We start from the raw sequence: 27,882 nt of genomic DNA, 5'->3' as shown, positions 1-27,882 counted from the left end.
TCCGGTATTGGTCTTTATGTTTTTCCAAGGACTTTTTAAAGCGCCTCAAGGCAGCCATTTGCAGGGCAAAATTAACACAGGAAGCCTGATTTTGACCTTATCAGTGAGAATTATTACTATTTCTTTGCAGTATCGTAGCATCCAGGAGCGCTAGTCCTGGCCAAGGCTCATGTTGTGCTAAGGTCTATACAAACACGGGGCGGGGAAGCACCTTTTTCTAGTCAGATTTGTACGTGTGTGGGGCTAAAACCACTTTAAAAATAAAAAAAAAAGAAAATTGGATGATCTAGGAGGTGGAGGCCTGAGTCAATCCAGCTCCAGTGCAAACAGTTGCAAGGTTTTTTACCCACGAAAGCTTGTGCCCAAATAAATCTGTTAGTCTTTAAGGTGCCACCGGACTCCTTGCTGTTTTTGTGGATACAGACGAACACGGCTGCTCCCTGATACTGAACTCCAACAAAGTCAATGAAGCTGCACCCGATCAGGTCAGGTATGGATCTGATCCCATGTTTTGTTCGAATGTTACAACCATGACACAAACCAATAGAAGTTGGCCTCGATTTTGAATTTCCTGGCTGGCATCCATAAATTAGTCAGCCAGGCCCGTTTCTACAACCACACCTGCATGGAGTGGGGCTGGAGCATCAGCTTTAACTCTGCCGGCTCTAGCGGCCACTTTAAACGTTCAATAATTTTAGTGAGCGTCCCCAGGAAAGGACTCGCAGAACGCAGGGTCTGAAGGTCAAATCCATGTACAGATTAGGTGCAGTCTATTACATCACAACCAAGGCACCTCTCTCATTTTTAAACGTTGTTGCACAGACTCGCCCGAGTGCTTAACTACACACACACACACACACGTAAGTCGTCTCATTGGGATTACTCATATGCTTAGATCCTTGCAGGATTTTGGGGGGTGGGTACACGGAGAGGATCTCAAAGCACAGATCCCTTTCAGATGGGGAAAACCTGGGCTACAGGGCTGCTCTCACCTTGGTTCTTGGGAGCTGTCATTTCCAAGTCTGTAGGGCAATCTGCTTCTCCGTTCATTCTCCACCTGTCTGACCCAAGGGCGATCCCTTTTGGGTCTCTCCTGCTGTCTCTCAATCTACCTTAAATCAACCACGCTTCACTCTAAAAGCAAACAGAAACCGGAGCTATAAACTCTGGTTGCAGAAAACCTGTCCCCCCTGGCCACTGGACCAGCCCAACGGTGGAGCTGAAACCTCTTCTCTGAATTAAAATGGGACGCTTCTCCCAATCACACCAGAGCCAGGAGAACTCGGCTAACTGCACCCCCTTTACCTGTTGCACCACTGAAAAATTGCAGCCTGGTGCCAAAGGACTGGGTAGGTTAGGGGTGGGGTAAGGGGTGCAAGGGCCACTCCAGCGGAGAGGGAGGAAGTGGGAGTGGGACGTGCAAGAGCATGGAGGAGTGGGACTGCGACCCCCACCCTCCAGTAGACTCCTCCCATGTCTGGCACTGAACTCCTGACCTCTTCCTCCTCTCCCCTGTGGGAAGAGGGACCCAGAAGGCCAACCCCAGAGACAGGGGGAAACAATGGGAGCCCGACCCCTTTTTACAGACCCATAAATCGGAGAGCCCAGAAACTCCTCCCAACATATGGGGAGTGGGAGCTGGATCAGGGGCATGGGAGAGATCCGCACGTATGGGGGTCAGAAGGATGGGGGAGCTGAGATCGAGGGAGGGGGCTGGGCTGTGATGAGGCAGCAGAGGGACCCCCAGGCAAGGGGAGGGAGAGGGCTGGGCTGGGATTGTGGGGGAGAGGAAGGGGCCAGGGTGGAGGAAGGAGCAGGAGGGGAAAGACAGACACAGCCAGGCAAGGGCCAGGATCACGTTGGGGGGGCAGAGGGATCCCCTGGCGGAGGGGGGGCAGAGAAAGCAGAGGGCTCCCCAGGCTGGAGGAGGAGCAAGCTAGGATGGCAGAAGGATCCCCAGACTGGGAGGAGGGGCTGGAATGGGATGGGGGGAGGACGGACGGATCCCCAGATAGAGGAGCAGGAGCAGACCAGGATGGGGGAGAGTAAAGGGAATCTCAAGCAAGAGAGTTGGGGCTGGGCCAGGATCATGGGAGGGGGACACCAGAGGGCTCCCCAGGCAGGGGGAGGGGCAGACCAAGAGAAGGGGGAAATCCTCAGGGGCAGATCCCTAGGCGCGGGGAGAGCAGGCCAGGAGGCAGGGCAGATCCCGGGGGGGGAAAGCAGGCCAGGATGGGGCAGGGGGCAGATCCCCAGGATGGGAGTGGGTGAGGAGCAGGCCGGGAGGGACAGATCCCGGGCGTGGGGAGGAGATCCCGGGATGGGAGGGGCAGGAGCAGGCTGGGAAGGGGGCGGAGCAGGCCGGGCAGATCCTCAAGTGGGGAAGAGCATGCGGGGGCAGATCGGGGGAGGAGCTGGCTGGGAGGGAGAGGGGCAGATCCCTGGGATGGGAGAGGGAAGGAGCAGGCTGGGAGGAGCAGAACCCCGGAGGGGGTGCAGGCGGGAGGGCAGATCCCCGGGTGGGAGGGGAGGAGCACGGGGCAGAGCCCCAGGATGGGAGGGGGAGGAGCAGGCCAGGAAGGGGGGCAGATCCCCACGCAGGTGGAGGAGCAGGCCGGGAGGGGGAGAGCAGGCCGAGAGGGGGAACAGATCCCGGGATGGGAGGAGGAGCAGGCCGGGGGTAAATCCCCGGTGGGGAGGAGCAAGTGGGGGGGAGAGCAGGCGGGGGGGCAGATCCTGGGCAGGGGGGGAGGAGCAGGCTGGGCGGGGGCAGATCCCAGACAGGGGAGGAGCAGGCGGGGGCAGATCCCCAGGATGGGAGGGGAAGGAGCAGGGTCCAGGGCGCGGGGAGGAGCAGGCGGGGAGGGAAGATCCCTGGGATGGGAGAGGGAGGAGCAGGCCGCAGGGGAGGAGCAGGCTGGGAGGGGACTGATCCCAGGCAGGGGAGGAGCAGGTGGGGCAGATCCCCGGGTGAGGGGAAAGAAGCAGGCCGGGAGATCCCCAGGGTGAGGGGAAGAAGCAGGCGGGGGAGATCCTGGGATGGGAGGGGAGGAGCAGGCCGGGAGGGGGGCAGATCCCCGGGATGGGAGGGGAGGAGCAGGCCGGGAGGGGGCTGATCCCCGGGGAGGAGCAGGCCGGGAGGGGGCAGATCCCCGGGATGGGAGGGGCAGGAGCAGGCTGGGAGGGGGCAGATCCCCCGCGGGGAGGAGCGGACGGGGAGGGGGCAGATCCCCCGCGGGGAGGAGGAGCAGGCCGGGATGGGAGGAGGAGGAGCAGGCCTGGAGGGGGCAGATCCCGGGATGGGAGGGGAGGAGCAGGCCGGGAGGGGGCAGATCCCGGGATGGGAGGGGAGGAGCAGGCCGGGAGGGGGCAGATCCCCGGGATGGGAGGGGAGGAGCAGGCCGGGAGGGGGCAGATCCCCGGGCAGGGGAGGAGGAGCAGGCCGGGAGGGGGCAGATCCCCGGGCAGGGGAGGAGGAGCAGATCCCCGGGCAGGGGAGGAGGAGCAGGCCGGGAGGGGGCAGATCCCCGGGCAGGGGAGGAGGAGCAGGCCGGGAGGGGGCAGATCCCCGGGCAGGGAGGAGCAGGCCGGGGGCAGATCCCGGGATGGGAGGGGAGGAGCAGGCCGGGAGGGGGCAGATCCCGGCGGGGAGGAGCGGACGGGGCAGATCCCCGGGATGGGAGGGGAGGAGCAGGCCTGGAGGGGGCAGATCCCGGGATGGGAGGGCAGGAGCAGGCTGGGAGGGGGGAGATCCCCGGCGGGGGAGAGCGGACGGGGAGGGGGCAGATCGGAGGAGCAGGCCGGGATGGGAGGAGGAGGAGCAGGCCTGGAGGGGGGGCAGATCCCGGGATGGGAGGGGAGGAGCAGGCCGGGAGGGGGCAGATCCCGGGATGGGAGGGGAGGAGCAGGCCGGGAGGGGGAGCAGATCCCCGGGATGGGAGGGGGAGGAGCAGGCCGGGAGGGGGGCAGATCTCCGGGCAGGGGAGGAGGAGCAGGCCGGGAGGGGGCAGATCCCCGGGCAGGGGAGGAGGAGCAGGCCGGGAGGGGGCAGATCCCCGGGCAGGGGGAGGAGGAGCAGGCCGGGAGGGGGCAGATGGGAGGAGCAGGCCGGGGCAGATCCCGGGATGGGAGGGGAGGAGCAGGCCGGGAGGGGCAGATCCCGGGATGGGAGGGGAGGAGCAGGCCTGGAGGGGGCAGATCCCCGGGATGGGAGGGGGAGGAGCAGGCCGGGAGGGGGGGGGCAGATCCCCGGGATGGGAGGGGGAGGAGCAGGCCGGGGGGGGCAGATCCCCCGGCGGGGGGAGGAGCGGACGGGGGGGGGCAGATCCCCACGTGCCCTGCGCAGCCCCTGCCCAAGCGCAGCTCAGGCCAGCGCCAGTCTCCTCCTCTTCCAGGCAGCGGCAGCCGGGCGGGACCGACGCGCGAGCAGCTGCGCCTCCCTCCCCCACCCCCTCCGGGGAGAGCAGGCGGCCTCCTGCGCCGGGCGCTGCGGCGTCACCCCCGCCGCCTGCCGGCGCCGCCGCGGCCCGAAGCGGGGCCCGCTCCCGACCCCGCAGGACCGCGGCCGCCTCGGAGCCGCTCACCGGGCACAGCGCGGCTCGACCCCGTCTCCCGCTCGGCTGCGGAGCGGCGCCGCCCGCGGCTGGGTCCCGCCTCGCCCGGCGCCCGCCAGGCGGGGAGACCCGGGGCCGTTCGGCCCGCGCCCCGATCGGACCGGACCGGACCCCGCCGCCCCGCTCCGGCCCCCCGCCCGGACTCCGCAGCCCCGCTCCCCGCCGGGACCCCGCCGCCCCGGTCCTCCGCCCCGCTCCCCGACCGGTCCCCACCCCGGAGGCTCGGGCCCTCCCGGGACGCCTCGACTCCGACCTCCGCCCCCCTTCCCCGGCCGCTGCCTGGGCCCCCGCGCCGCTCTCCCCGCCCGCCTGGTTACCGGGCTCCCCGCGCGGCGGGCTCCGGCAGACAATGGCTGGCTCCGCCCGCCGGCTCCGCGGCTCGCCCCGCTCCGGCCCCGAGCGCGCCGCCGAAGCCGCCACGGACCCACCTCCCGAGGCTCCAGGGCAGGGGGGCGGGGGAAGGACTCGCCGGAGCCGCTGCAGCCGCAGCCTCGCCGGAGCCGCTGGGGGCAGGGGAGGAGGAGGCGGGGAAGCGCCGCCACCGCGCTGGATGCCCGGCTGGGGGCGTCCGGGCAGCTGCGCGTCCTTCCCCGCACCGACCCCCGGGGAGCGCCTCTCCTCCGCCCAGCCCACCCGCCGGCGTGCGCCGGAGCCCAGAACCACCCACCCCAGCGGGGGGCCGGAGCCCCGCGCCCGGCCGGCGGGGAGGGGAACCAGCCTGGGCACGCACCGCCCGCCGGATGGCGGCCCGGGCGGGGATGGCGACCTCTCCAGCCCCGGCGCGGAACTAACCGCCTCGGGGAGGGGAAAAATCAACCGCCCGGCCCTGGGAGCCTGGCCCCGAAACCCAGCCGCCCCCCGAGCGGGGCCACCCGGCCACCCCACGTGCGGTCCCCCCCTGCACGCGGAGCGGCGCCGCCGGGCTGCAGCGCGCACGAGGCGGCGGCGCCGGGTTCCCCCTCCCCTACCGCCGCGGCGGCTGCTGCTCCAGGGGGGTCCGGTTCTGCAGCAGCCCGGAGCGGTAGGAACCCGGTTTCCACCCCGCTTTGTAAGCGCCGATGCCCGGGCAAGCCCAGGCTCATGGAGCCGCCGCTTCCTGCATGGCGATCCCCGGGCCTCTCCCTGCTTGCGAGCGCGTGGAAAATCCGCCTCGATCTGCCCATGCAGCCAGCACAAAAATCTCCCCGCTTCACCACACACACAAAAAAAACCCCAAAATAAACCCCCCAGCCCCGGTACCTTCTCTGCCCCCCGAACCGTCTTCTCCTTACCGAGTCAGCCGGCCACCAGCCGAGTCTGCAACCGAGGGGGGAGCAGCAGCTGCAGCCAACCGCCGCCGGAGCCTGTGGAGGAAACAAAGCGCCTCCTCCAGCCCCAGATGGCGAACCAGAGCGTCGGCTAATGGCGAGCTCCACATGCGCTCCTGCTGCAGCAAAGCAGCCCGGTGCAGCAAGCGTTGCCTCGGATCGTGCCTTCTCCCCCCTCCCCCTGATCCGTCTCTCCCACCCACCCTCCCTTGCAACAGGGGGCTGCATCGGGCGCGGTGACTGCTGGAGATCGTGGGTTGCTTCTTTTTTTCCAAAATGCACCTACCTGCAAATCAGCCAGGCTGAAGAAGGAACTTGGGGGCTGCTTTTTTTGGGTGCTTTTAGCTGGGGAGCGCTGGTTGAATGCTGGCCAGCTCTGCAGCGCTGGCCCCGGGCGTGGACTCGCTCCAGTCCCCGCAGAGAGATTGCACTTCCCCCGCCTCCATCTCTCTGCTTTTTTCTTCCAATCAGCCGGGCTCTTTTCGCTCCTGGATCCTTAGCCAACCTCACAGCCCTTCACAAGTCTCCACTTTTCCATCTGCTCCCTAAACGGAATTGTCAGAGAAACCGTTCTCCTCTCCTCTCTTTTAACTCTCTCTTCTGGCTCTTACGGGGCTGTGGGTCTGTCTGTCTGTGTGTGTGTGTGTGTGTGTGTGTGTGCGCGTTTATTGCTCTTTGCTTTTGCAACACTGTAGCCAAAAGAAGAGGAGGAGGAGGAGGGAAAAGGAGAGACAGGGAAAGAGAAGGGAGGGAAAAAAAACAGCTTACATTTGCAACAATCCTCTTCTGACGTTTGCAACAACAGCACCAAAAATTCAAATGGTCGATTTCCTACAACCCATCTCGAATAGCACGAAAAAAGAGGGTTGTTGGTTTTTTTTTTTAAAGTTCCACCTAGGCACAAAAATAAAATTCAGATTTTCTTTGTAAAGTTCCCAGGGAGGGGACAGACATTTGCACCAACGCAAAAGAAGGAACCTGAACTAAACTGCAAGTGGCTGCGTTGTAAACAGGCTCGCGGGGAAGAAGGAGACGGAAAAAAAAATGGGGAGTTTTGTTGTGTGTCTCTTGCACCAGGAAATGCACAATCGAGAGTGAGATTCACACTTTCCTCCCGGACCGGGTGAACCGGTGGATTTGTTAACGCTACCGTGAAATTGACACTCTTGTATATTTCAGAGCCTGAGTGGGGCGGGTGAAGGGAGAGTTTTTCATCCCCCCCCCCCCCAATTTTTTTTAATCTAATTTTTCCAACTCCACCTTTGTTGTTATGGGCGTCATCTGCTGCTAGCCAATCCCCTGTCTGGGATCTGCCTGTCAAATTAATGGCAATCCCAATAAGCAAGCGGCTCCTACAGACCAAAAAAAAAAAAAATTGCAATTAAGTGTTGCCAGCTCTCTTAGGGGAAAAGGGTGGGTGGACCTGCTGTTAGGCCCATAAACGTGAAACGAGGAGGGTGCTAGATGGTTTTGCTTTGGCTACCAGGGATTCCCATAACAGGATCTGCAATTGCTTTTCTGCCCCGTTGCAGCAGATACTTTATATAGTATGGGGAATGTAAAGGGGATGTCAGCACTGCTGAGTTTTGTTATCGCAGATTAATGTAGATTCGTTTTAACGTGGTGGTAGCCAGGGAAGAGTTAAAATACATTGATGTAAGCCAGAGAGAAGTAGGTGAGGTAATATCTTTTATTAGATCAACTTCTGTTGGTGGAAGATACAAGCTTTCGAGTTACACAGAACTCTAGGTTTGGGAAAGGAACCAAAATATAAATAGTATATTTAGGCCTTGTCTTCACTAAGGAATTTAGAATAAAAATCTTACCCTTGTTAACACCACACTGGTGGGGGAAAAAATAAATTCTACAATTCCTTGGTGTAAAATACTGCCATCGGTTTTCAGCATTCACTTCCTGCTCTAAAACTGTCATGTCCTGTCACTGAGGTGCTGCTGTGTTTCACCCAGAGGCCTTTCAAAGTGATCATTTTGGGTGAAACCTTAAAAACGTAGGTCTTGTCTGTTCTGCACAGGGCAGGCCAAAATTTAAAATGAGGCAAAGGCCTAACCCCTTTCTTGGTGGATGCCACTTGTGTAAACACACATGAACCTGCTCGTGTGTCTGTGTGTGTGTGCACCTATAGATGAAGAATGGCAGACGCACATCTTAATTGATACCAGAGCTGGTCTGGAGATGGGCTTCCCATTCATGATCGGTTTAGAAGCTTTAAAAAAAATTCCATTCACAAACTGGGAAGAAAAGTCAACCTCAATTTTCATAAACCAATAATCTAAAAAAAAAAATGGATCAGATAAATTGAAACATGTTATTTCACTTTAAACCTTTTTTAGTCTTTTTAAACTTTTTTAGTATAACTGAAATTTCTAACTGAAAAATCATTTGGAGACAAAATGGAACCTTTACATTTAGAAATTGTCGAAACAGAACATTTTGTCAATGTCTAAACTTTATTCAAAAATGTTTGGATTTGTGAAATTCATCAAAATCCCACAAACAGCTTCAATTCCCACAAACTGAAAATTTCTGACATCTGACACCAGAGTTCATTATAGGCATGAAAATGTGAGTGCATGATATGTACTAGCAAAAAGAGGCCAGGCCACTGAAAATTTGGCCCTAAAAATGCCGTGGAACTTCAGTTAAAACAGAGAATTCCACACAATATCCTTTGGTCAAAATTTCCCCTTCTTCCACAGTTTTGCTGCATGTTACAACGAAGTTGGCTGGTGGCTGCATTTTAGTAGCGCTCTCTCTACCTATAGATAGATAGCTATGCAAAGAAAGTTGCCACAGGAATGTAAGATTCATTTCATTTCTTGAGTATTTTTAAAAAACTACCAGTTTAAAAAGCATTTTCACACTCATTTCGGCCATTATGCTGGCAGGTGATAAATGGTTGTGGATACTGATGTAGAGCCTGATTAAAAATATGGCAAAACCAGCACCATTTTCCATCATAGACTACTAGGCCGGTACCTAAATCAGCCAGATCCAGGGCCCCCATCCTGTACAGAGCTTCAAGCTTCATAGGACTCCCCCATGCAGAGCTCACTACAGGGTCAGGGCCAAGAGTTTTTACTTTTGGTGTCCATAACTCCACTGCTGCAGAATGGATCATGGTGGGCCATGGTGCCCCAGGCCCTGCAGGGGCCCCCACGAGAATATAGTATTCTATAGTATTGCAACTTTATTTTATGGAAGGGGCCCCCGAAATTGCTTTGCCCCAGGCCCCCTGAATCCTCTGGGCAGCCCTGATGGTGGGTGAATCTAGCTCAGAACCAAGAAACTCCATAGTGCGATTATCTTTGTTGCCTGTGGACGGCAGAGAACTAAACTACCAAAACTTTGTGTCGTGGGAAAGTGGTTCTTACTACAGGGAGACAAGGCCCTCAGAGTATTGATTGGGGAATTACTTAATATTTGTACAGTGCTTCGAGAATGCAAAGTCCTATATAAATACTCCATTTACCGGGGAAAGGAAGAGCTGAAATTGCTTGAGGCAGATACTGTGTATTGTGGTAGCACCCAGGACCCCAAGCCATGTACAATCATAGAACAAAAAGATGCTCCCTGCGCCAAAAGAAAATCATGCGAAACTTCAGATACTCACGTGGTTGCTTAAAATCTGTAACATGTTAAGGAAGTTTCGTAAGCTTGTCGCCACAGGTCTCTTTTGAGGATATAGGCCTACTGTTCCTAGACCGTTTGATCAGTGTGGGTATTAGCGTAACTGCTGTCTGCGAAACTTTACTGCTTTTCTTAATTAAACGTGAGGGTAGCATGGCCTAGTGGATAATGCAGTGAAATAGGAGGCAGGCTACCTGGCTTCTGTTTAAAACTGCCACTTTCCCCACTATGCAGCCTTGGGCACGTTACGTCCTCGTGCCTCTCTTTCCCCTTCCACTCTTAGCCTGTCTTGTCTCTTGAGACTGTGAGCTCTTCAGAGCAGGTTGTCTCTCTGAGTATGTGTTTATTTGGTGCAGAGCACAACAGGCCCCGGTCTTCCTGGGAGCCGCTGGGTGCAACCGAAATATAAATATTTATAACAATAACTTTTGTACCCAGCATTATGTTGTAGGCTGGTAAGGACTAGCCCTTGCTACTACCGATAAAGCGTCCATTTGTACACCCGCAATATTAGAACATAAGAACGGCCACTCTGCGTTAGACCAATGATCCCTCTAGCCCAGTACCCTGTCTTCTGACAGTGAGCAATGCCAGGTGCTTAAGAGGGAAAGAACAGAAAAGGCAAACACTGAGTGATCCAACCCCTGTTGTCCACTCCCAACTTCTGGCAATCAGCGGTTAGGGACACTCAGAGCCTGGGGTTGCATCCCAGCCCATCCTGGCTAATAGTTCTTTTTTGAACTTTGTTATTGTTTTCTCCTTCACAACATCCCCAGGCAATGAGTTCCACAGGTTGACTTTGTGTTGTGTGAAGAAATACTTCCTTCTGCTTGTTTTATGGGGTGACACCTAGTTCTTGTGCTATGTGAAGGAGTAAATAACACTTCCCTGTTCACTTTCTCCACACCAGTCAATATTTTATAGACCTCTATCATACCCCTCCTTAGCCATCTCTTTTCCAAGCTGAAAAGTCCCAGTCCTTTTAATATCTCCTCATCTGGAAGCCATTTCATACCCCAATCATTTTTGTTACCCTTCTCTGCACCTTTTCCAAGTCTAACCTGTCCAATTCTAAGGGTTCCTACATTACTCATATATTATATTACCCATATATTGTACTGTTCCTACACAATTGTAAACAAAGGACTGATCCTGCAATTTGATCCATGCTATTGGACTCCAGAACCCATGTGGCGTTCTACTGACTTCTTGGGGGCTACCTGTTGGCCCAAGGCTCTACCCATTTGGCTCCATTTATAAGATCAGGGCCAAAATTTGGCCAGAACTATCATCCAGTTTGGCAAACATGTATGTACATGGCTAACTTTATTTATGTGAGCTGTTCCTAGAGTGACCAGATGTTCTGATTTTATAGGGACAGTCCCGATTTTTGGGTCTTTTTCTTATATAGGCTCCTATTACTCCCCACCCCCATCCCGATTTTTCAGACTTGCTGTCTGGTCACCCTAGCTGTTCCACAGGGTTCACTGGCACTGTTCATGTGTGTACATTTACTCCTACGCGTATGTGTTTGCATGATGGAGGCCTATGGGTTCAAATAGGGTGACCAGCTGTCCCGATTTTATAGGGACAGTCCTGATTTTTGGGTCTTTTTCTTATATAGGCTCCTATTACCCCCCACCTCTTGTCTTGACTTTTCACATTTGCTGTCTGGTCACCGTAGGTTCAAAACACGACTCACCTAAAGCCATCCTATTTCAGTCTTTGTGGAAACAGCTCGTTATACATAACATCGAGGCCAACGTCAACATTGCTTTATGGCAACCCCCAACTACTTGGATTTCAGCTCTGTGTTTCATTGAACATTAGAACAGCCACACCGGGTCAGACCAAAGGTCCATCTAGCCCAGTGTCCTGTCTTCCAACAGCGGCCAATGCCAGGTGCCCCAGGGGGAATGAACAGAACAGGGAATCAAGTGATGCAAAGTGACTGAGTATCAGCAGAGGTCGTGTCAGTGAGTACAACATTGATACTGTATTTGCTTTATATATTCATTTTATGCAGTCTTGGGGCTGATTTCCCCTTGCCCTTTAAATTCCGCTGAGAGCATAACAAATCTGGGCCCTACGTAGTTGTTCCATTTTGCATTGTTTGCTCTCCTTTTGGTTCGATGCCATAATCCTGCTACAGCACAGAGATGCCTACATTTTGCCCAGCTGCGGGCACATCAGTCGCTCCTCAAATCCAAAGCGACTTTGCATAAACCAAAGCAGGCTGCAGCCACCCTGCGATTTAATACGAGAGCGCTTGGCGCAAGATGGAGCCATACACGCTTGGAATGGTCGTCTACAATCACAGCAGGAAAGGTCACGCAGCGGTTTATCCTGTGACATTACACGGCAATGACTTTATCACTTCGCTTTGTACTAGAGGGAACCGCCTGAAGCTGAACAGATTACTGGATGGCGGGGCCCCCATTTACAGATGACATTAAAAAAAAAAATCTAAAGCTAGTGGATTTATAGAAACATACCACATGTCTCAAATCCTCCACGCTTTTGTGAATCGGCTGCTTTCTGACTGAGGGAAGCAGGGGAATGAACTGATTTTCCAAGCCATTCAGAAAGCGGCTTGATTCTACAACAAATGAAGCAAGCAGGCTGTCTCGGTATTGTACCAGCGGGCATCAGACGAAACGACAGGGCCTGCATCCTGAATTGCTTGGTACAAGGGAGAGCAAATGCTGGAAAGGAGGATGTTGTCACGGGGGGGAGGGGGCATAAAAAGGCTCTTGGAAACACATGACAAGGGGAATCATGGCAGCTGAATGCCAGGAAGCTGACAAAGGCATTGTAAATACTAGTGTATATGACGATGATGGACATCAACGGCTACTTCCAAAAGCGAATAGCTTTGTCGGATAACTCCTGCAAGACTTCCTTCTTCTAAAGAAGGAGGGGCTTGTGGTTAAGCCACTGGACTGTGACTCAGAATTTGCGGCACGTCGTCTTTCTGGGACTCGGTTCTATAAAGTGGAGCAGCTAAGACTGCAGCTGGCTGTCTCGTCGAATTCGATTGTAAGCACTTTGAGGCAATGGGCTGTCTCTGACCACAGGGTACCAAGCACAGCGGGCTCTGATTTTGGTTGGGCCCTCCCGCTGGGCTACTAAATGATAATTCATAAAACATGTGACCTAGCTGGCCAATCACACCTCAGAAGACCTCGGGAGCAACTCATTTGCAAATCGTTCATTGGCTAATGATTTGTAGACCTTTTTGTGGCGAGATACTATGGGCCCGATTCATCGTTGCCCGGCACCTTTGTGTGGTCACGTACAGCAGGGCAAAAGGGGTGTCGAATGGAACGTAGGGCTGGAAGGGAGCTCCTGGGTCATAGGGTCCGATCTGGTAACATTTCGCACTCGCTTTGTACTGCTGGAAATGACAAGGGGGAGATAGAGACCATTACAAATAGACTAAAGGGGAAAAAAACACAATTCGAGTGTAAGAATAAAGTCCAAGGGTTTGTCTGCACTAGAAAGTTGTACCTTTTGAGGACAATTCCTGTGCTTTTACCAGGGACTCCACGGCTCTTTTTCCACCAAGTACATTATTGGAAGGACAAAAAAGCAGACAGAAAACACGCACAAACCAAGCCAAGTTCCTAGAGGCATGCTGCAGCCTTCGCCCAGGTTGGCATCAGTCTTATGGGGTCCTCGCCGGCCAAAGTCTTTCCAACTCTTCTGCAGGGGTTGGGGCCTCTCTTGGGACAGAGAGTCCTGCCCGTCTGCTGCATCAGAAGGGAAGCCCCCTGCTCAAGGCCAGCTTTTTAGACCCCAAGCCCTGTCTTTGCTGGAGTCTCTGGAAAACCCAGTGTGGGCCAGTTTAGGAGCGGTGCTTCTCCAGAGCTGTTGACTCTCCCCAAGGTAACCATAAGGCCCCACAGATCTAGAGCCCACTGCCCTTGGCCTGCTGTGGATACCGACCATGGGAAGTCCTGCCTCAAAGGGTCTGACAGGCAGCAGCCCCATGGCTCCTGATTGGCTCCCTGACCTATATAAACCCAAGGGCATTCCAGGAAGTGTCCACAGTGTGGTTCTCTTGTAGCTGCCATGACGGCTCCTGCTGTGGGACTCCTGGCTTGGAGCTCAGCTTATTCTGGACTTTGAATCCTGACCCGGACCCTGAAATCTGACTTGGACTCTGACCCTTGGTACCAACCCTAGCCTGGAACCTGACTATGAACTTCTCTGCTACGCCCAGCCTCAGGTTTGACCGTCCGTCCTGACTGCTCTTGTTAGGATCCTGATAGTAATCCCCCACCCCCTTGTATTTAGTCCCTGGAAGAGCTGTGAAAGCCCTCCCCCGTGGAGTAGAACACAGTCACTGTATTTTTCACTCCAGGCATCCGATGAAGTAGGTTTTAGCCCACGCAATCTTATGCCCACATACATTTGTTAGTCTCTAAGGTGCCACAAGGACTCCTCGTTGTTTTAGTCATACTGAAACCATTCCTAAATGCCATACAGCGGTCCCCAAAGATATGCCATGGGATTGCAATAGTCGTCACACTAGTTATATTGGCATAAAGGGGCTTTATACGGGTATTGCCCAGTCCCACAGGGAATAACTTCACCAGTACAAGTCACCTTTTATATCAGTATAACGGCTTCCCGGCTAGGGGCTGGAATAACTGTTCTGTTTGGTTTTTTTTAAAATGCCCTATCCATAATAGTTACACTGGTAAAACTTCAGTGTAAACGAAGCTTTTATCTAGCTTCATCTCTTCTGGAATTTGATTGTGAGCTTTCTAAATTCCCGTAGAATGGAATAGAGAATAACATCCCTTCTCCCAGAGGTTAAAAAGAAGAGAGGACATTCTTTATTTGTGTTACTGGAGCCCTAGTCATGGACCAGACCCCCACAGTGCTAGTCACTGGACCAACACAGAATGAAAATGCATACAGGGCCAGGTTCTCTGCTCCCCCGCATCAGACGTGGTCAGTTACACTAGTCTAAAAACCCCACTATCCTTTTTTACGCGTACTTGACACCGGAACTAATAATCGCTGTGATAGACCCAGGCCAGCTGGGAACAGCAGAGTGGTAGAAGGGAGATCTACTGGCCACTGGATAAGCAGTTTTCTGTTCTCTGAGTGACCAGAGCAGGGGCTGCTCCAGGCTAATGAGAACACCTGACTCCAATTAACCTGCTAAGAGTCAGGTGAGGCTGTTAAGCACCTGACTCTAATGAAGGCCCCTCTGATGCTATAAAAGGGCTCACTCCAGTCAGGCCAAGGGAGAGCTACAGGAGAGGAAGTGTGTGTGTGTGTGTAGCAAGAGGCGTGCAAGAAGCTGAGAGTGAGCAGGGATCCTGCTGGAGGACTGAGGAGTACAAGCGTTATCAGACATCAGGAGGAAGGTCCGGTGGTGAGGATAAAGAAGGTGTTGGGAGGAGGCCATGGGGAAGTAGCCCAGGGAGTTGTAGCTGTTGCACAACTGAACCAGGAGGCACTCTAGACAGCTGCAGTCCACAGGGCCCTGGGCTGGAACCCGGGTTCCCCCCCAAACCTCCGAACGCCTGATCAAACACAGGAGGAATTGACCTGGACTGTGGCTTCTACCAGAGGGGAAGGTCTCTGGGCTGTTTCCCGACCCACGGGGTGAATCTATGAGGCAGGCAAATCTACCAGTAAGCGCAGGACCCACCAAGGTAGAGGAGGAACTTGGTCACACTGCACACAGGGCTGGGCAGTGAAGAATTGGGCCCTGTATGATTGTGATGCAGTTTTCATAGAGCCCTTTTGGTTGCATCATTATTAAAGCTCTTTTCTATAAGAGAAGTTGGATCAGTGATAAACTAAGACCAGCAGATCATTGGCTGAAAAAACATCCGTCAACGCCAAGTGATTTGTTGAATAACAAAGTAGTAAAAATCTTGCCCTGTTTGTGGATAGTCTGGTCACAAAAAAAGGCTAAATACACCGAATGGATTAACAGCAGGATTTGATCTCAGGAGAATGCCAAGCAGCACCAGTCAGGATCCAAACCCTATTGTGCTAGGGTCCATCTAGATGAAGTCTCTGCCTGAAAAGCTTACAACCTACAAATGTGAATGGCATAGAAGGGGTTGAAGAGAATCAATTATTTCCTGCAAATAATTGACCCTGCCCTAGTACAAAGTGGTGAGACAAGACATGGAGCTCGCTGTGGGATCTGCGACACGGGGAGGAGACTCTCCCTGGGGTAAAGGAGTTCTGGCTGTTATGATTAATTATCTGTGATCTGCCAAGCAACCATTCTTCCCACTCCTCTTGCAAGGCTCCTTCCTACCTTCCCCTCCTGGCCAGTAATCTCTCCCCCGCCACCTCCCTTTCTCTGAAGGATTGTCCCACGTCGCCTTTGCCTTTCGTGTGCATTGCCTCTTGTCCCACTCACAGCCCCGTCCCTGCAACCTGATCTGCTTCTGCTAGCCTGGACTAGGGGCCAGGGGAGCAGATTGGATAACGGGATCAGCGCTGGGGCCGTAGCTGGAGCTAAAACAGTGTTTCTCAAACGATTGTACTGGTGACCCCTTTCGCAGCCTCTTGGTGCGACCCCCCCCCTTATAAATTAAAAACACTTGTTTATATATTTAACGCTATTATAAATGCGGGAGGTAAAGCGGGGTTTGGGGTGGAGGCTGACAGCTCACGACCCCCCCTCCTGTAATAACCTCCCGACCCCCAGTTTGAGACCCCCTGAGCAGAGCATTGATGGCACTGGGCAAGGAGCTGAAATGTTGTTAATGGGCGATTCTGCCAGCAGGGGGGGTTCAGCCTCCCCCCATCAAATGGCTGAAAGTCTCCTGCCTTTCACAGCCTTTCTAATGGCAGTGGCAGGACTTAGTTCTTCTGGCACCGCTGAACTCCTGCCTGGTCTGCACAGAGAGGCAGCGTCCGCCTCCCCCTTTCCTGCCCCAGCTGCTTCCCTCCCTCCTCTGGCTCCCTTCCTGACAGCACGAGAGAGATCCTCCTACTCCCTGCCTGGCTGCTCTCATCCGTCAGCTGGCCTGCAGGGCTCCATGCCAACTTCGCCCCAGGCTCCGCTGCACATGCGTGCCACCCACCCTCCTGCTGGGCCCCAATGGGAGGGCTGGGTGGGACCTGGCAGCAGACAGGAGGTGGAGCACAGAGCCAGGAGGCAGGGGCATTCTGGTCTGGCTGGCAGAGCAGAGCCAGCGCTAGGCATGAGCAGATGAAGCAATTGCTTAGGGCTCCAAGCAGCTCAAGGGGGCCCCCTATTAATTATTACTGCATTGTGTGGGGGGGGTGGAAATATTCCTGTTAGGGTCCCCAGTGGGCTAGTCCCATATCTTCTGGCTGCTGCAGGCAAATGTCCCCACCTGGCCTCACGTTCCAGATCTTCTCCGTCAAGGTGCCCTCTGTAGGACCAGGAAACTCCCCGGAGCTTAGGTGACCTCCAGCCGGACATGAGCTGGCCTCTGAAGGGTGGATTGGCTTCTGCTGCTGGCAAGGGTCAGAGAGACATCACTTCCCGGGGAAGGGCGCGCTGGCGAGTCTGACTGTTAGGAGGAGAGAGAGAAGCAGACACAGGGATTTCTGGTGGGGGGAGCGGGGGAGACACTGACAAGCATCTGAATCGATACACAGTGGTCTCGATGGGGAACAGCCTGGCTCTCTGGTCACAGATTGGGTCTGACCCAAGGTCCATTTAGCCTTGCAATATCCCAGCTCTGAGAGTGGCCAGCAGCGGCTGCTTCAGAGGAAGGTGTATGAGAGAGTCTGCCCCTGAGCTTAATTTTATCCTGCTCTCTACTAGTTAGAGATCGGCTTAAGCCCTGACGCACAAAGTTGAATACCCCTTCCAGAACTGTTATCGTTAAAATGGTGGGTAGAGGAACAGGTCAGCTCTGGGACAAGAAAGGTGCTAATTCAAAACAAACAACAACCCCTCTCTGAAAAGACAACCGGACGGTTGCTGGGTGTAGAGATGGAGAAATTCTACTTCACGCCGATGATCATTACAATAGTGTCTAGAGCTCCGTGGTGCCCGGCGCTGTACGGGCACCTAGTGAGAGACCACCCCTGCCTTGAAGATCTTACAGTCTAAATAGTCAAGCTGGACAAAGGCAGTAGTATTATCCCTGTTCTACACCGGGGGAGCTGAGGCACAGACAGAACAAGATCCTGCTCCCGCCAAGAGGCTCGTGTGGCTGGACCCCAAGCACGGAAGGTGACTTCATGGTAACGAAGGCAGGGTCTGTGCTGACCAGCCCGAGGCGCGCGCTGCCCGCTTGGCTCTGCATCTGCTCTTCTCGGCTGATGAATTCGGACTCCAGAGGGCCGCCCCTGCATGGCCCAGGCGGCGGGGCCTGCAGACCGGTGCAGGGGTTTGGCAGAGAGGCTGAGGCTTGGGGGATACCCCAGGCAGAGCCCCTGGCCCCAAGGGGGATGGAACGCAGCAGCCGGAGCTGGAGGCAGCCCCAGATCCAGGCTGACCTCCTTGGGCTTTGGCGGGAGTCCAGCGTGGAGGGACATAATTAAGCAAAGTCTGTGCGGTAGAGAGGCCGGGGGGCTGCATGAGCTCCCAGTGCAGGGGAGAGAGGCGCTCGCTCGCTGGCTCGCTCTTTCTAGGTCAAGGTTGAAGGAAATAGCTGGAGCGTTGGAGAGGGTGGGGGACAGCTCCGAGCGCATCTGTCGGCTGTATGCAAGCCGGCCTCCACCGCCGCCAGCCTCCGACACCCACGGGGAGTTGCCAGACCCCAGCCAGAACCTGCCCCCCTCCCGCCTGCCTGTGATGCCTGCCGCAGAGGCCAGGGGGAGGGGCGCAGTAGGAAACCCTGAGAGACACGAAAAGGTCCGAGCCGGAGAGGTGCTGAGCTGCTGTGTCTCCTGTTGAAGTTAGGGCGAGCTCAGCACTTTTCAGGATGAAGCCCAGGCCTATTAAAACTCCAGGGTCCCTTCCCCTTCTAAAATACACAACCGCCCCTGGGCTCCTTGGTCCTTTTTTTTTTTTTTCCTGCTCCGAAACCTCCCTTCCTTAGATTCCCCCCACCCCAGCCCCCTTTGATCTTCCCTTCTCAGTTCCCGCCTCCTTCTCTCCCTTGCACCAACATTGGACTCGACTTCCCCCGACTCTCTGAGTCTCACTGCTGCGTCGCGTCCCCCCCCAGAACTCGAGGCCTCAGGCACCACTGGATGTGTATAAAGCCACGGGTGGGCGTCCTTCCCTCTAGCCAGGGGGAGCCCCACAGGAGGCGAGGAGGGTTAAGGGGCTGGGATAAAGGCAGACCCTTGTTTGATGCCTGCCTCAGGCACCCCAGCCCTGTCTGACTTTGGACAAGTCACCGACAGGCCCTCTCAGAGGGCCAGAGAAGCCCGGGGCCACTTCCAGCTTTCGAGGCCCCCTCGCCATAATAAACATTAAAAATGACGACACGTGAAAACAAAATAAGGCACCAACAAAAGAGTGAGACCTAATTTGAATATTTTTGTATTTAACACCTGCTTTTCTAGCCTTTTTCTGTGCAAATGCACTAATTATTGAGGCCCAATCTAGCTGTCGTGCAATGTCACCGTTGATCTTAAGCATGGCGAGCCCATTCAAACGCTCCTGTCCCATAGCTGAACGGTGACAGTTCTTTACCTGCTTCAACACGTCGACGGTGCATTCACCTGAAGCCACTGATGCAGGCAAAGTGACAAAAATACGCCATATTTATGAACATTTTTAACTCTTTAATGTGACAAAATCTATATCCGTTAACACAAAAATGATGTCTTTTACCAAATCGCCTCTCTTACTTGCTTAAATTTCCGGCTCTAAGCTGAGAGCGCGTGTCGCATTTTGGTCCGAGAGGGATGCGCATAAAAACAAGTGGCGAAACTTGTCAAATGCCAAAAAATGAACAAGTCTAAATAGGAGGCCCCCCCTTTGAGCTGGAGGCCCAGGCCAAATGGCCCTCCCGGTCCCCCCCTCTGGTTGGCCCTGGTCACCAAAGGTCACATTTTCCCAAAATGACCTTGGCATTTAGGACTTGATCTAGTCGCCTAAGTCACTTATGGAAATGGGAAAATCATTTAGCCCTTGGCTACGCGCCAAATGCTTGGCTGGTGTAGCTGTCCTGGCAGAGTCCCCTGCTGTAGACACACTTGTATGCAGAGAGAGGGAGTTTTTCTGCTGGCAGAGTAACACCCCCGCACCTCCCGCAGCTGATGTTAAGCTATGTGGCCAGAAGCATTCTTCTGCCAGCATAGCTGTGTCTACTCCAGGGTGCTGCTGGGTTGGCTGGGGTGGGGGGTGGAAGTTGCACAGTGGAGTGTAGACTTGGCCTTAGGAATTTTTGACTATTTTATCCTTAATTTGTCTGTGCCTAAGCTCCTTGTTTGAAAGATTTTGGGGTAATAAACTCTGCCTCTCCTGCTCTGTCTGGTCACACAGATTTTGTACTGGTATAACTATCTCTGCGAGGCGCATGGCGGTGTTTACCACTAGAGTTATGCCGGTATAAGGTATGACCTCTGGTGTGGACGCGTTAAGTTGGTATAACGGAGTCCTAGACCCGTTTAGCTCAGTCCCCTTCCCATACAGGAACCGCTATCCTGATATAAGCACCTTTATACCACAATAACTTCGTCCACACGAGGGGTGTTCTATGGCTTAAACGAAACTGGACTAGTTAAAGCTGTTCATGTTCGGTGTGTGGACAAGCTGTAACCGGGTCGGCCGCCACCTGTGCTCCCCCTCACGGCCTGGAGTCACTACGGGCAGCCTGCCTCAGTTTCCCCTCTTGGACTGTTCAAAAAAACTTCATCCAGCCTTTTCTCTTATTTATTTTGAAAGTCAGAAATATCCTTCCTTGGGAACTGGGTTTATTAATATAACATAAACTCCAGATGAAACTCACAAACCCCCAGCCAAAAGTCCGCACGAAGCGAAGGTTTCTCTCCCTCCTTCCTGCCTGAGGCCTTTCCTGCTTTGGCAGGCCTCGGTCCTGCTTGGCCGGAGTCCCTATCCTAAGTCCCAGGACTCTCTGCTAGAACATGCTCACCCCTAGCAATCTGAGCCCTGAGAATCCCCCCCAGTTCTTGTGTTTCACAACGAAGCAGGCTCCCTTGATGTCCCCGCCAAGCACGGGACCCCATAGATAATTCAAGAATTACAATCGTTCACCTTTCCCGTTATCCTTAAAGACATGCGGTGTTGCTTTTTGTTGGTAGGGCTCCATTTCCTGATGTTCTTACTAGGCCTTGCAGCAAATGTTTTTCTAGCGAAGGCCTCTACGTTTTTAATGTGAATAGCCCCTTTGAATGGGTGCACACTGCGTTCCCTAAGGAGATGACCAACCGTTTCTTGGACCTTACACATTCCATATAATCTATCTTCATGTTTGTTCATTAGAAACAAATGATTACTTAAGCCACGATGGCCGGTTACAATTTGAAATAAAGCCACTTTGCGCCGTCTCTCGTGGCCTGGGAGTAGATGAGCATTTTCCCTTCCCTTGCAGCGTCCAGCTGCTTTGTGATCACTCTGACAGAATATACCCCTGTGTTCACGCTCAACAGGCTAGTTTAATAATCTTTGTAGAAATTAGGCCTTGTAAGATATCATTTGAAAACTCATAACTGGCTGGTCTGTGTTGTCCTGGTGAAATGTGTGGCCACATTGTATGGGAAGACATAGGCACCGACAAAACCCACCGGCAGTCCCCCTATCGGAACCTCTCCCTCACCCCAGCACCTCCTGCCCGCCGGCGAGCCCTGCCGATCAGCGCCTTCCCGTCCCTCCCTGTGCCTCCTGCCCGCCACAATCAGCTGCTTCACGGCGTGCAGGAGGCTGCGGGGCGGAGGAACGAGGATGGGGCGTGCTTGGGAGAGGGGGTGGGAAGAGGCGGGGTGGGGGCGGAGTGTGGGGCAGAGCCAGGGGGCAAGCACCCTCCGGCACATTGTAAAGTCGGCGCCTGTGTGGGAAGATATAAGGTTCCCCTGTGGGATATTAAGACGTTCCAAACCCCACAGCCCTGTCCAGGGAGAAGTCAGGTTTGTGCCAAACAAAGGAAGGAATGTGTGCTTGCCTTAATTTGCATTTAAACAGTAAATTGATCAAACAGGGAGGGAAAACAAAGGAAATTCAAACAAGTGAGAAAAAACGGCAGGGAACATCCTTCCAGGTAGACTTTGTCTCCTGGGTCTCAGCTGGAAATGTTTTTCAAGTGGGGGGGGGCTGAAACTGTAAAAAGGAGGGACAACCCCCCCCCCCATGATGCTCTTCCTGCCTATCACATTCCCTGCCGCTGAGAAGACAAAAGGGAATAGCTGTTGGACTCTGGGGGCAGGGTCCTGATGTTGAGAATTCGGTCCGTAATCTGCTTGAGCGTGCGGTGAGACAGTTTGCTTTGCAACTAAGAGTTTCTTAAGTAGATCCCAGTAAATGTTTTATCTTTATTGTTCTGACTTTTATGCCTCATTCCTTAGACTCACCTCAAATCTCTTTGTAGTTAATACATTGGTTTGACTGTTTTGTCTGATCCAGTGTGTCTAAACTGGAGTGTCTGGGTATTGTATTTAAAATAATAAGGTGGCATATTATTCCCTTAAAGAAATAAGGGACTTTGTACTGTCCAGGAGAGGGCCGGGCAGCAGAGACGTACATTGCTGGGGGAAGTTCTGGGACTGGGGGCATGCGGGGGTTACCCTGCAGCATAACCCAGGCTGGTAAGTGACTTGCGTGCTGTTTGTGAGCAGTCCCGGTGGGAGGCTCTGCAGCAAGGCACTGTAACAGGGTTACAGAGCAGGGGTGACACAGTTATTCGTGAGTCACACTCTAAGGTATGTGTCACACTCCTTAGTAATCAGGGTTGGCTGGTCCCAGGCCTTTCAGCCTCTAGGGGCAAGACACCCTGTTATACAAGCCCGTGGGCTCAAAGTCCCAAATAAATTTGCTCCCCCAAATAAATATGCTCAAATAAATGTGTTAGTCTCTAAGGTGCCACAAATACTCCTGTTCTTTTTGTGGATACAGACTAACACGGCTGCTACTCTGAGTCCCATGGAAGTTAGGCATCTAAATACCTTTGAGGGCTGGGCTAAGCATTTCAGGACAGGAACTGTCTCTCACTAACACCACGTTTATTCTAGGAGCCCTTTACCGTGGCAGGGATACCAGCATACTGCATTGGCCAATCTCTCCTACTGCCATGACAGCTATGCCAGTAAAACTGTGCTCTGTACGCAGCGTGACCGGATGTCCCCATTTTATAGGGACAGTCCCAATATTTGGGTTTTTTTTTCTTATATAGACGCCTATTACCCTCCACCCCCGTCCCGATTTTTCACCCTCTCTGTGCAGGTCTAGTTAAACCCACGCCCCCATGAGCAAAACAAGTTAAACTCATAAAACAGCAGCTCTGTTCTGTCGGTCAGGGATCACCCCTCTGCACTGAGCTACGCCGGCAGAGGTCTGTAATGCAGACGTAACCGAAGTCTGTGCCCAGCGCTCAGCACAACAGGGCCTTGGTCTCGTTTGGAGCCTGCGGGTGCTGCTATCAAGTAAATAACATTGTGGTGGAGAAAATCCTACGATGGAGGGTCTGCAGCCCCAGAGACAGAGAGCTGCCAGGGCCCCGGGAAGTTAGGAATTAAAGCAGGTGATTATCTTTGTGCAAGTATTAAGCTGTTTTATTTGCACAGAATAAGCTCCTTAAGAATGAACTGTTTTTGTTCCGTGTTTTGTACAACACCTGGCCTGATTCCTGGCTGGAGTTTCTAGGAGCTATCGCAATACTGTTAATTTTTATTACAAATAAGAGAATCTGATGGTAAATGCAAAAAAATGTTTTTTCTCCGGGTGGTTTTTTCATTCAAATTTATTTTTTTTTCAAAGCATCATACAGAGGGCGCATTATTTTTAATTTCATGAAAAACAAAAGCACGCAACAGTCTGTTCAGTTCTGACATACAGGTGACAAGGCTACAGAATAATCCCAACACAATATATCTCAGGGTAGGTTTGGTTTGGGCCACACGGGCCAGACAACAATGGTCCCAGTGAGGTACCGTGCAGGCCGGATTCTCACACTAAAGTCAGCTTCGTCATACGTTCCCTTTCTAGCCTTTTTTTTTTTTTTTTTTTTAAACAAGGGGCAAAGCCTCCGCTCATGGTCTAATCAATGTTAAATAGACAGAATTCTGTCACGTGCACAGACGCACAATCTCTTTCTCACACGCAAATACATTCCCACACATGATCACCATTTCCTCTCTCTCCCTCTCTCACGCACACGCTGCTCAGTTCCAGATCTGGCTCGCATACTGCCACTTAGACATCTGAGCCAACCGGGCTCACTTGCCACCTTACAGAGGTGTCTAAGCAACTAATTGCCTGTTCAAGAAGCCAAATGTAGAACCGAGAGCACCTTAGTTGAGTTTATCCAGTTTGAAAATCGGACTTACATTTAGTATCTCTTGCTACCAGAGCCAGGCAGCAACAATCCTGCAAAACCCCCTTCCCCGCGTGGAAAAGACTGTAACATGCACACGCTCTAAGCCCTTTAGTGAGTTCCAGTCACATGATTTATTGCGCAGCTCTGGGATCTTTGGGCCTGACTCCAGTTCCAAGCCAGCGTGACTCTTGATTTCAGTGGCATTACACAGGGTGAAGCTGGAGTTACACAGAGCAGAATCAGACCCTTGCTCTCATTCTTTTTTTTTAAACACAATTCATGTCCAAGTGTCTCTTTTAAAAAATGTGCCAAAGATCCAGAATTCTTAGTGACTCCAGCATTTAATAAACGAGGTAGGTGGTGCTGCCACATTCGCCTCACACCCTTACTTGTCCCCACTCCTTCTTCCAGTGCATGGAGGGGCTTCTCCTCCAAAGAGGACAATCCCCCCAGAGGCCATTTAAAAACAAGGCGCCTGAGTCTCCATTTCCTTACCAAGTTTTATGCTTACATAACTCTGCCGACTTCAGCAGTTATTCCCGCTTTAAACCAGAGCAAGGGAGAGGAGTGTCAGGACTGAGAACTATCGGCTGGAGTCTGCAAGGTGCTATCAGGCGTTGCTCAGCACTTTGCACGGTCCAGCCCTATAAAGGAGGCACCATCTGGTTTAAAAAAAATAAATCATAGAGGATGTGATCCAACACCCAGCAAAGTCAATGGAGAGACTCCTATTGGCTTCAATGGGCTTTGGGTCATGCTCGTCATTTCTAAAGCACAAATTTCTTCTTTATGTTCCCAATAACCCCTGAGATGATTCTGCCTGAAAGAATTTTCACCACTTATCTCTATTTATGCTCTTTTTTGTTGTTGTTTTGATTTGGTTTTTGCATTTTGTGAGTGAAATTCACAAACAGCCAACTCCTTAGTTTAACCTCATTTCTTCTAGTCAATTTCACTTCCTGGTTCTCATGCCCTAGCAACTGGGCTGCGGGGTCAGCTTCTAATCTCATTGGCACTGGTAAAAATCCAGTTCATCTCTACTGATGTCAAAGGAGTTGCTCCAGATTTGTGTTGGTCTAACAGATCAGAATCTGACCGGGTTGCAGTCGCAGCAGGGGAACGTTTCAATGAAAACAAAATGGAATTTAAAAAAGTATATTAATATTAGTTTAAGAACAATAAAGTGGACATGGTGGTCCCTAAATCTGTCTCTACAACTATCCTTTAAAAAAGCCTTTCTAGACTATCAATTGGTACCCGCAACTTTCTGCAAGGGGGATTCTTGCAAGCATGCACATACACCCTTCCTCATCCCCTATCATTCGTTTACAAGGCAGAAGCACAATCAGCATATCTTTAAATACATTTTAAAAAAATAAATTACAAACATCCTTTATCACTAGTGTAAAAAATACAGGTCATTTCAGCCAATCATTTTTTTTTCTTCCTTTTTTTGCTTTTTACATAGACTCTAACTACAAAAGCAACACAAAACTCTTTTTTTTTTTAGATCTGTTTTATCATTATTTTCTTAATGCCAAATAGACAAATTTATCCTCTTCCTATTTACATACTGAATTCCCTGGGACAGACGATAAATTAATACAAACAAACGAAAACCAGCTGGGATCCCTATAGTCAGTGAAGCGCTGATGATTTAGATCTGCTGAAGATTTGGCCTGAAGTCTTTATTCTACACTACCTAAATCATACAAACAAAGGTTGGGAAGCTTGTGCTGTTTCGCAGACTGAGGGCCCGGTTCAGACCTGCCTTAGTCAGGTCTGATTGGCAGAGTTACAAGGATGCAAAATTGGAGGGGGGCACTCAGAAACGGGCTCTTAGCACACTGAAGGGCTTGACTCTGGGCGGGATGCTGAGAAAGGGCAGAGCAGGTGCATTGCTCTGCACAGCTGGAAAAGGATCTGAACAGGGGCTGGATCCCGTAAGGTGCTGAGCACCCTCGACTCACACTGTGCTTGTCGGAGGCTTAGAGCCCTTCTTGGGACGTCCCACCCACGCCACTGTCCAGATGATTTTTGCTGCAGTAAGGAAAAGCAGCACCCGTGTCAGGTTATGTTAGGGATCCAATCCAGCGCTGGTGTAAGTGAACACGACTCTAGCGGCAGCTGCACCTGCTTACACCCCACAGCACTTGGCCCAAGGTCAGCGATGTTATATTGTGTCAGTCAGAGGGAGCCGCATTCTGGGGGATTTGAACACAGCTTAGTAACTTGGCAGCATGGGCCAGGCTACGGATTCAGCATCTGCCTGGAGCTAGTGGTCGCTTCCCTTCCCTTCCTTGGGAGACCTATGGGGCCTGGGGGTGAGGACGTTGGAGCACCTGGGACTGGCCTCATGATTTATACCCAGCCCTACACTGACTGCAAAGAGGTTCGTTAAAGTAACGTGTTATAGGAGCTAATTACAAGCCATCCGTGATGACAGCGCAGAATTCTAACCCCCGGAGCTGGATACGGTGCCAGCCACAGCCGCACTTCACCTGCATGCAGGGGATCCTAGGGCCAAAGGCGAACGCTTTGTCCCCCTCCAGTAACATTTTTTTTCAGTCCTGGCTGCACAGTGAACCCTGAACCAGAGGAGCCTGGTTCAGTTCCCAAGCAAGTGCCCCAGAGGCCACGGAAATGAGTATAAAGGAGGAACATGAACAGCGCTCTGAGTCCTGTCTGAGAAGAGTCCTCAGACCAGTTAGCACCAAAGTTTGCTCGGGAAAGGGCTTGGAAGCTGGTGGGAGGGAAGGTCGGGGAGGATTCACCCCAGTCTCAGGCTTCTGGGCAAAACCTGCCTGACTTCCCCTCTCACCCATCCCCGCCCTCCCTGTGCAGAAGGCTGCAGGATGGATCCCAGGATCACTCGGCTAGCCCCATCCCTCCACCGTGGCAACCTGGATTCTGTTAGCCCAAAGCCACCCCGGATCGATGGGCACCAGTGATGTCTGTGATGCTGGTGATTCTCCCACGTCCTTGGCAAGCTTGTTCCTTCCCATCAGCACTGGTACCCGGTGCTCCCTCAGTTCCATGGTCACAAGGCGATTCTAAAGGCTTGTCCTCACTTGCCTTCTTCCTTGGTCTCTTTTGGAGCCAGCTTCTTCATCTGGGAGGAGAAGCAGCCCTTCCTAGCCGTCTCCTCCTGCTCTGGCCGAGTGCTCCCAGCTTTGCTGTGTATGCTCTGGGCTACATACACCAGCACGAGGGTCTGCAAAGAGCCCTGCCAGCGGGATTAACTCTTCAGTAGTCTGTAAAAAAAAATAATCTGGCAGGATCTCATTACTACCCGGGGGCTGAGGCAAAGGGGAGCACCAGACCACATGCACGGCCAGGTGAGCAGATAAGAACCAAGATTCCCTCTTCCCCAGAGAGTCGGTGCTTTATCCCAGCTGGTGGATACAACTGATCAAGCCATCAAAAGAAAACAAAACAAAAAAAGAAATATATTCCTGGGTTACTTAGCTGCAGAACCAGTGCTGAGTGGAGTCCACATGTCAGGTTCCCGTCTCTAACAGTCTGGATGCAGCTTGGAAGCATGATTTGTCCTCAAGGTCTGGTTTCGGAGTCTTGTCGAGTTGCTTTGTGGTCCTACAGAATCTGAAGCGGATCTAATGCGTGTGTATAGCTACATAGATTCCTTGGCATGTGTGTGTGTGTGTGTGTGTGGGCATGTGCCCACATGCATGTGTGCTTGTGCATACAGTACATACACACACACACACACACTCATTTCTTTGAACCCAGACTCTGGGCTCTCTGAAAAGCCTGAGAAAGGAATCCCCTGTTCCTTATATGGAGGACACAAGGCAGCAGGTGCTCAGATCGGCATCTGCACTTCATGGTACACATCCCGGCCTTCCGTCTCATCGAAGGTCACGTCGGCATCGTCTGCGTCCAGCT

The 27,882-nt window shown here is 52.9% G+C and overlaps 2 protein-coding genes across 11 annotated transcripts in view; both read right to left on the bottom strand.

Moving 5' to 3' along the window:
• UBTF (upstream binding transcription factor) overlaps window positions 1-6,850 on the bottom strand; it is a 31,651-nt gene extending 24,801 nt beyond the window's left edge. For 2 of the 9 annotated variants that reach the window (XR_005591605.1, XM_039516665.1), the window contains exons 1-2: window positions 6,207-6,593; window positions 993-1,134 (exon numbers count right to left, since the gene is read on the bottom strand). Coding sequence is in view for 8 of the 9 variants with exons in the window: in XM_039516665.1 (XP_039372599.1) it covers window positions 993-1,050 (58 nt within the window). In the remaining variant the exon portion in view is untranslated. Of the gene's footprint in view, window positions 1-992; window positions 1,135-4,930; window positions 5,176-5,852; window positions 6,015-6,206; window positions 6,596-6,688 lie in introns of those variants that run through there. The other 7 variants (XM_039516666.1, XM_039516672.1, XM_039516673.1 and 4 more) reach the window with 7 other exon arrangements.
• Window positions 6,851-23,647: 16,797 nt separating this feature from the next.
• Window positions 23,648-27,882, bottom strand: part of SLC4A1 (solute carrier family 4 member 1 (Diego blood group)) — a 44,982-nt gene continuing 40,747 nt past the window's right edge. For both annotated transcript variants that reach the window (XM_039516350.1, XM_039516349.1), the window contains exon 20: window positions 23,648-27,880. In XM_039516350.1, coding sequence (XP_039372284.1) covers window positions 27,800-27,880 — 81 coding nt within the window. In that variant the 3' untranslated portion in view covers window positions 23,648-27,799. The remainder of the gene's footprint in view (window positions 27,881-27,882) is intronic.

Source organism: Mauremys reevesii, linkage group 27 (genome assembly GCF_016161935.1).
Source record: "Mauremys reevesii isolate NIE-2019 linkage group 27, ASM1616193v1, whole genome shotgun sequence".
Taxonomy (NCBI): Eukaryota; Metazoa; Chordata; order Testudines; family Geoemydidae; genus Mauremys; species Mauremys reevesii.
Note: the sequence above shows the minus strand (reverse complement) of the source record. Positions and strands in the feature narration are given on the sequence as shown.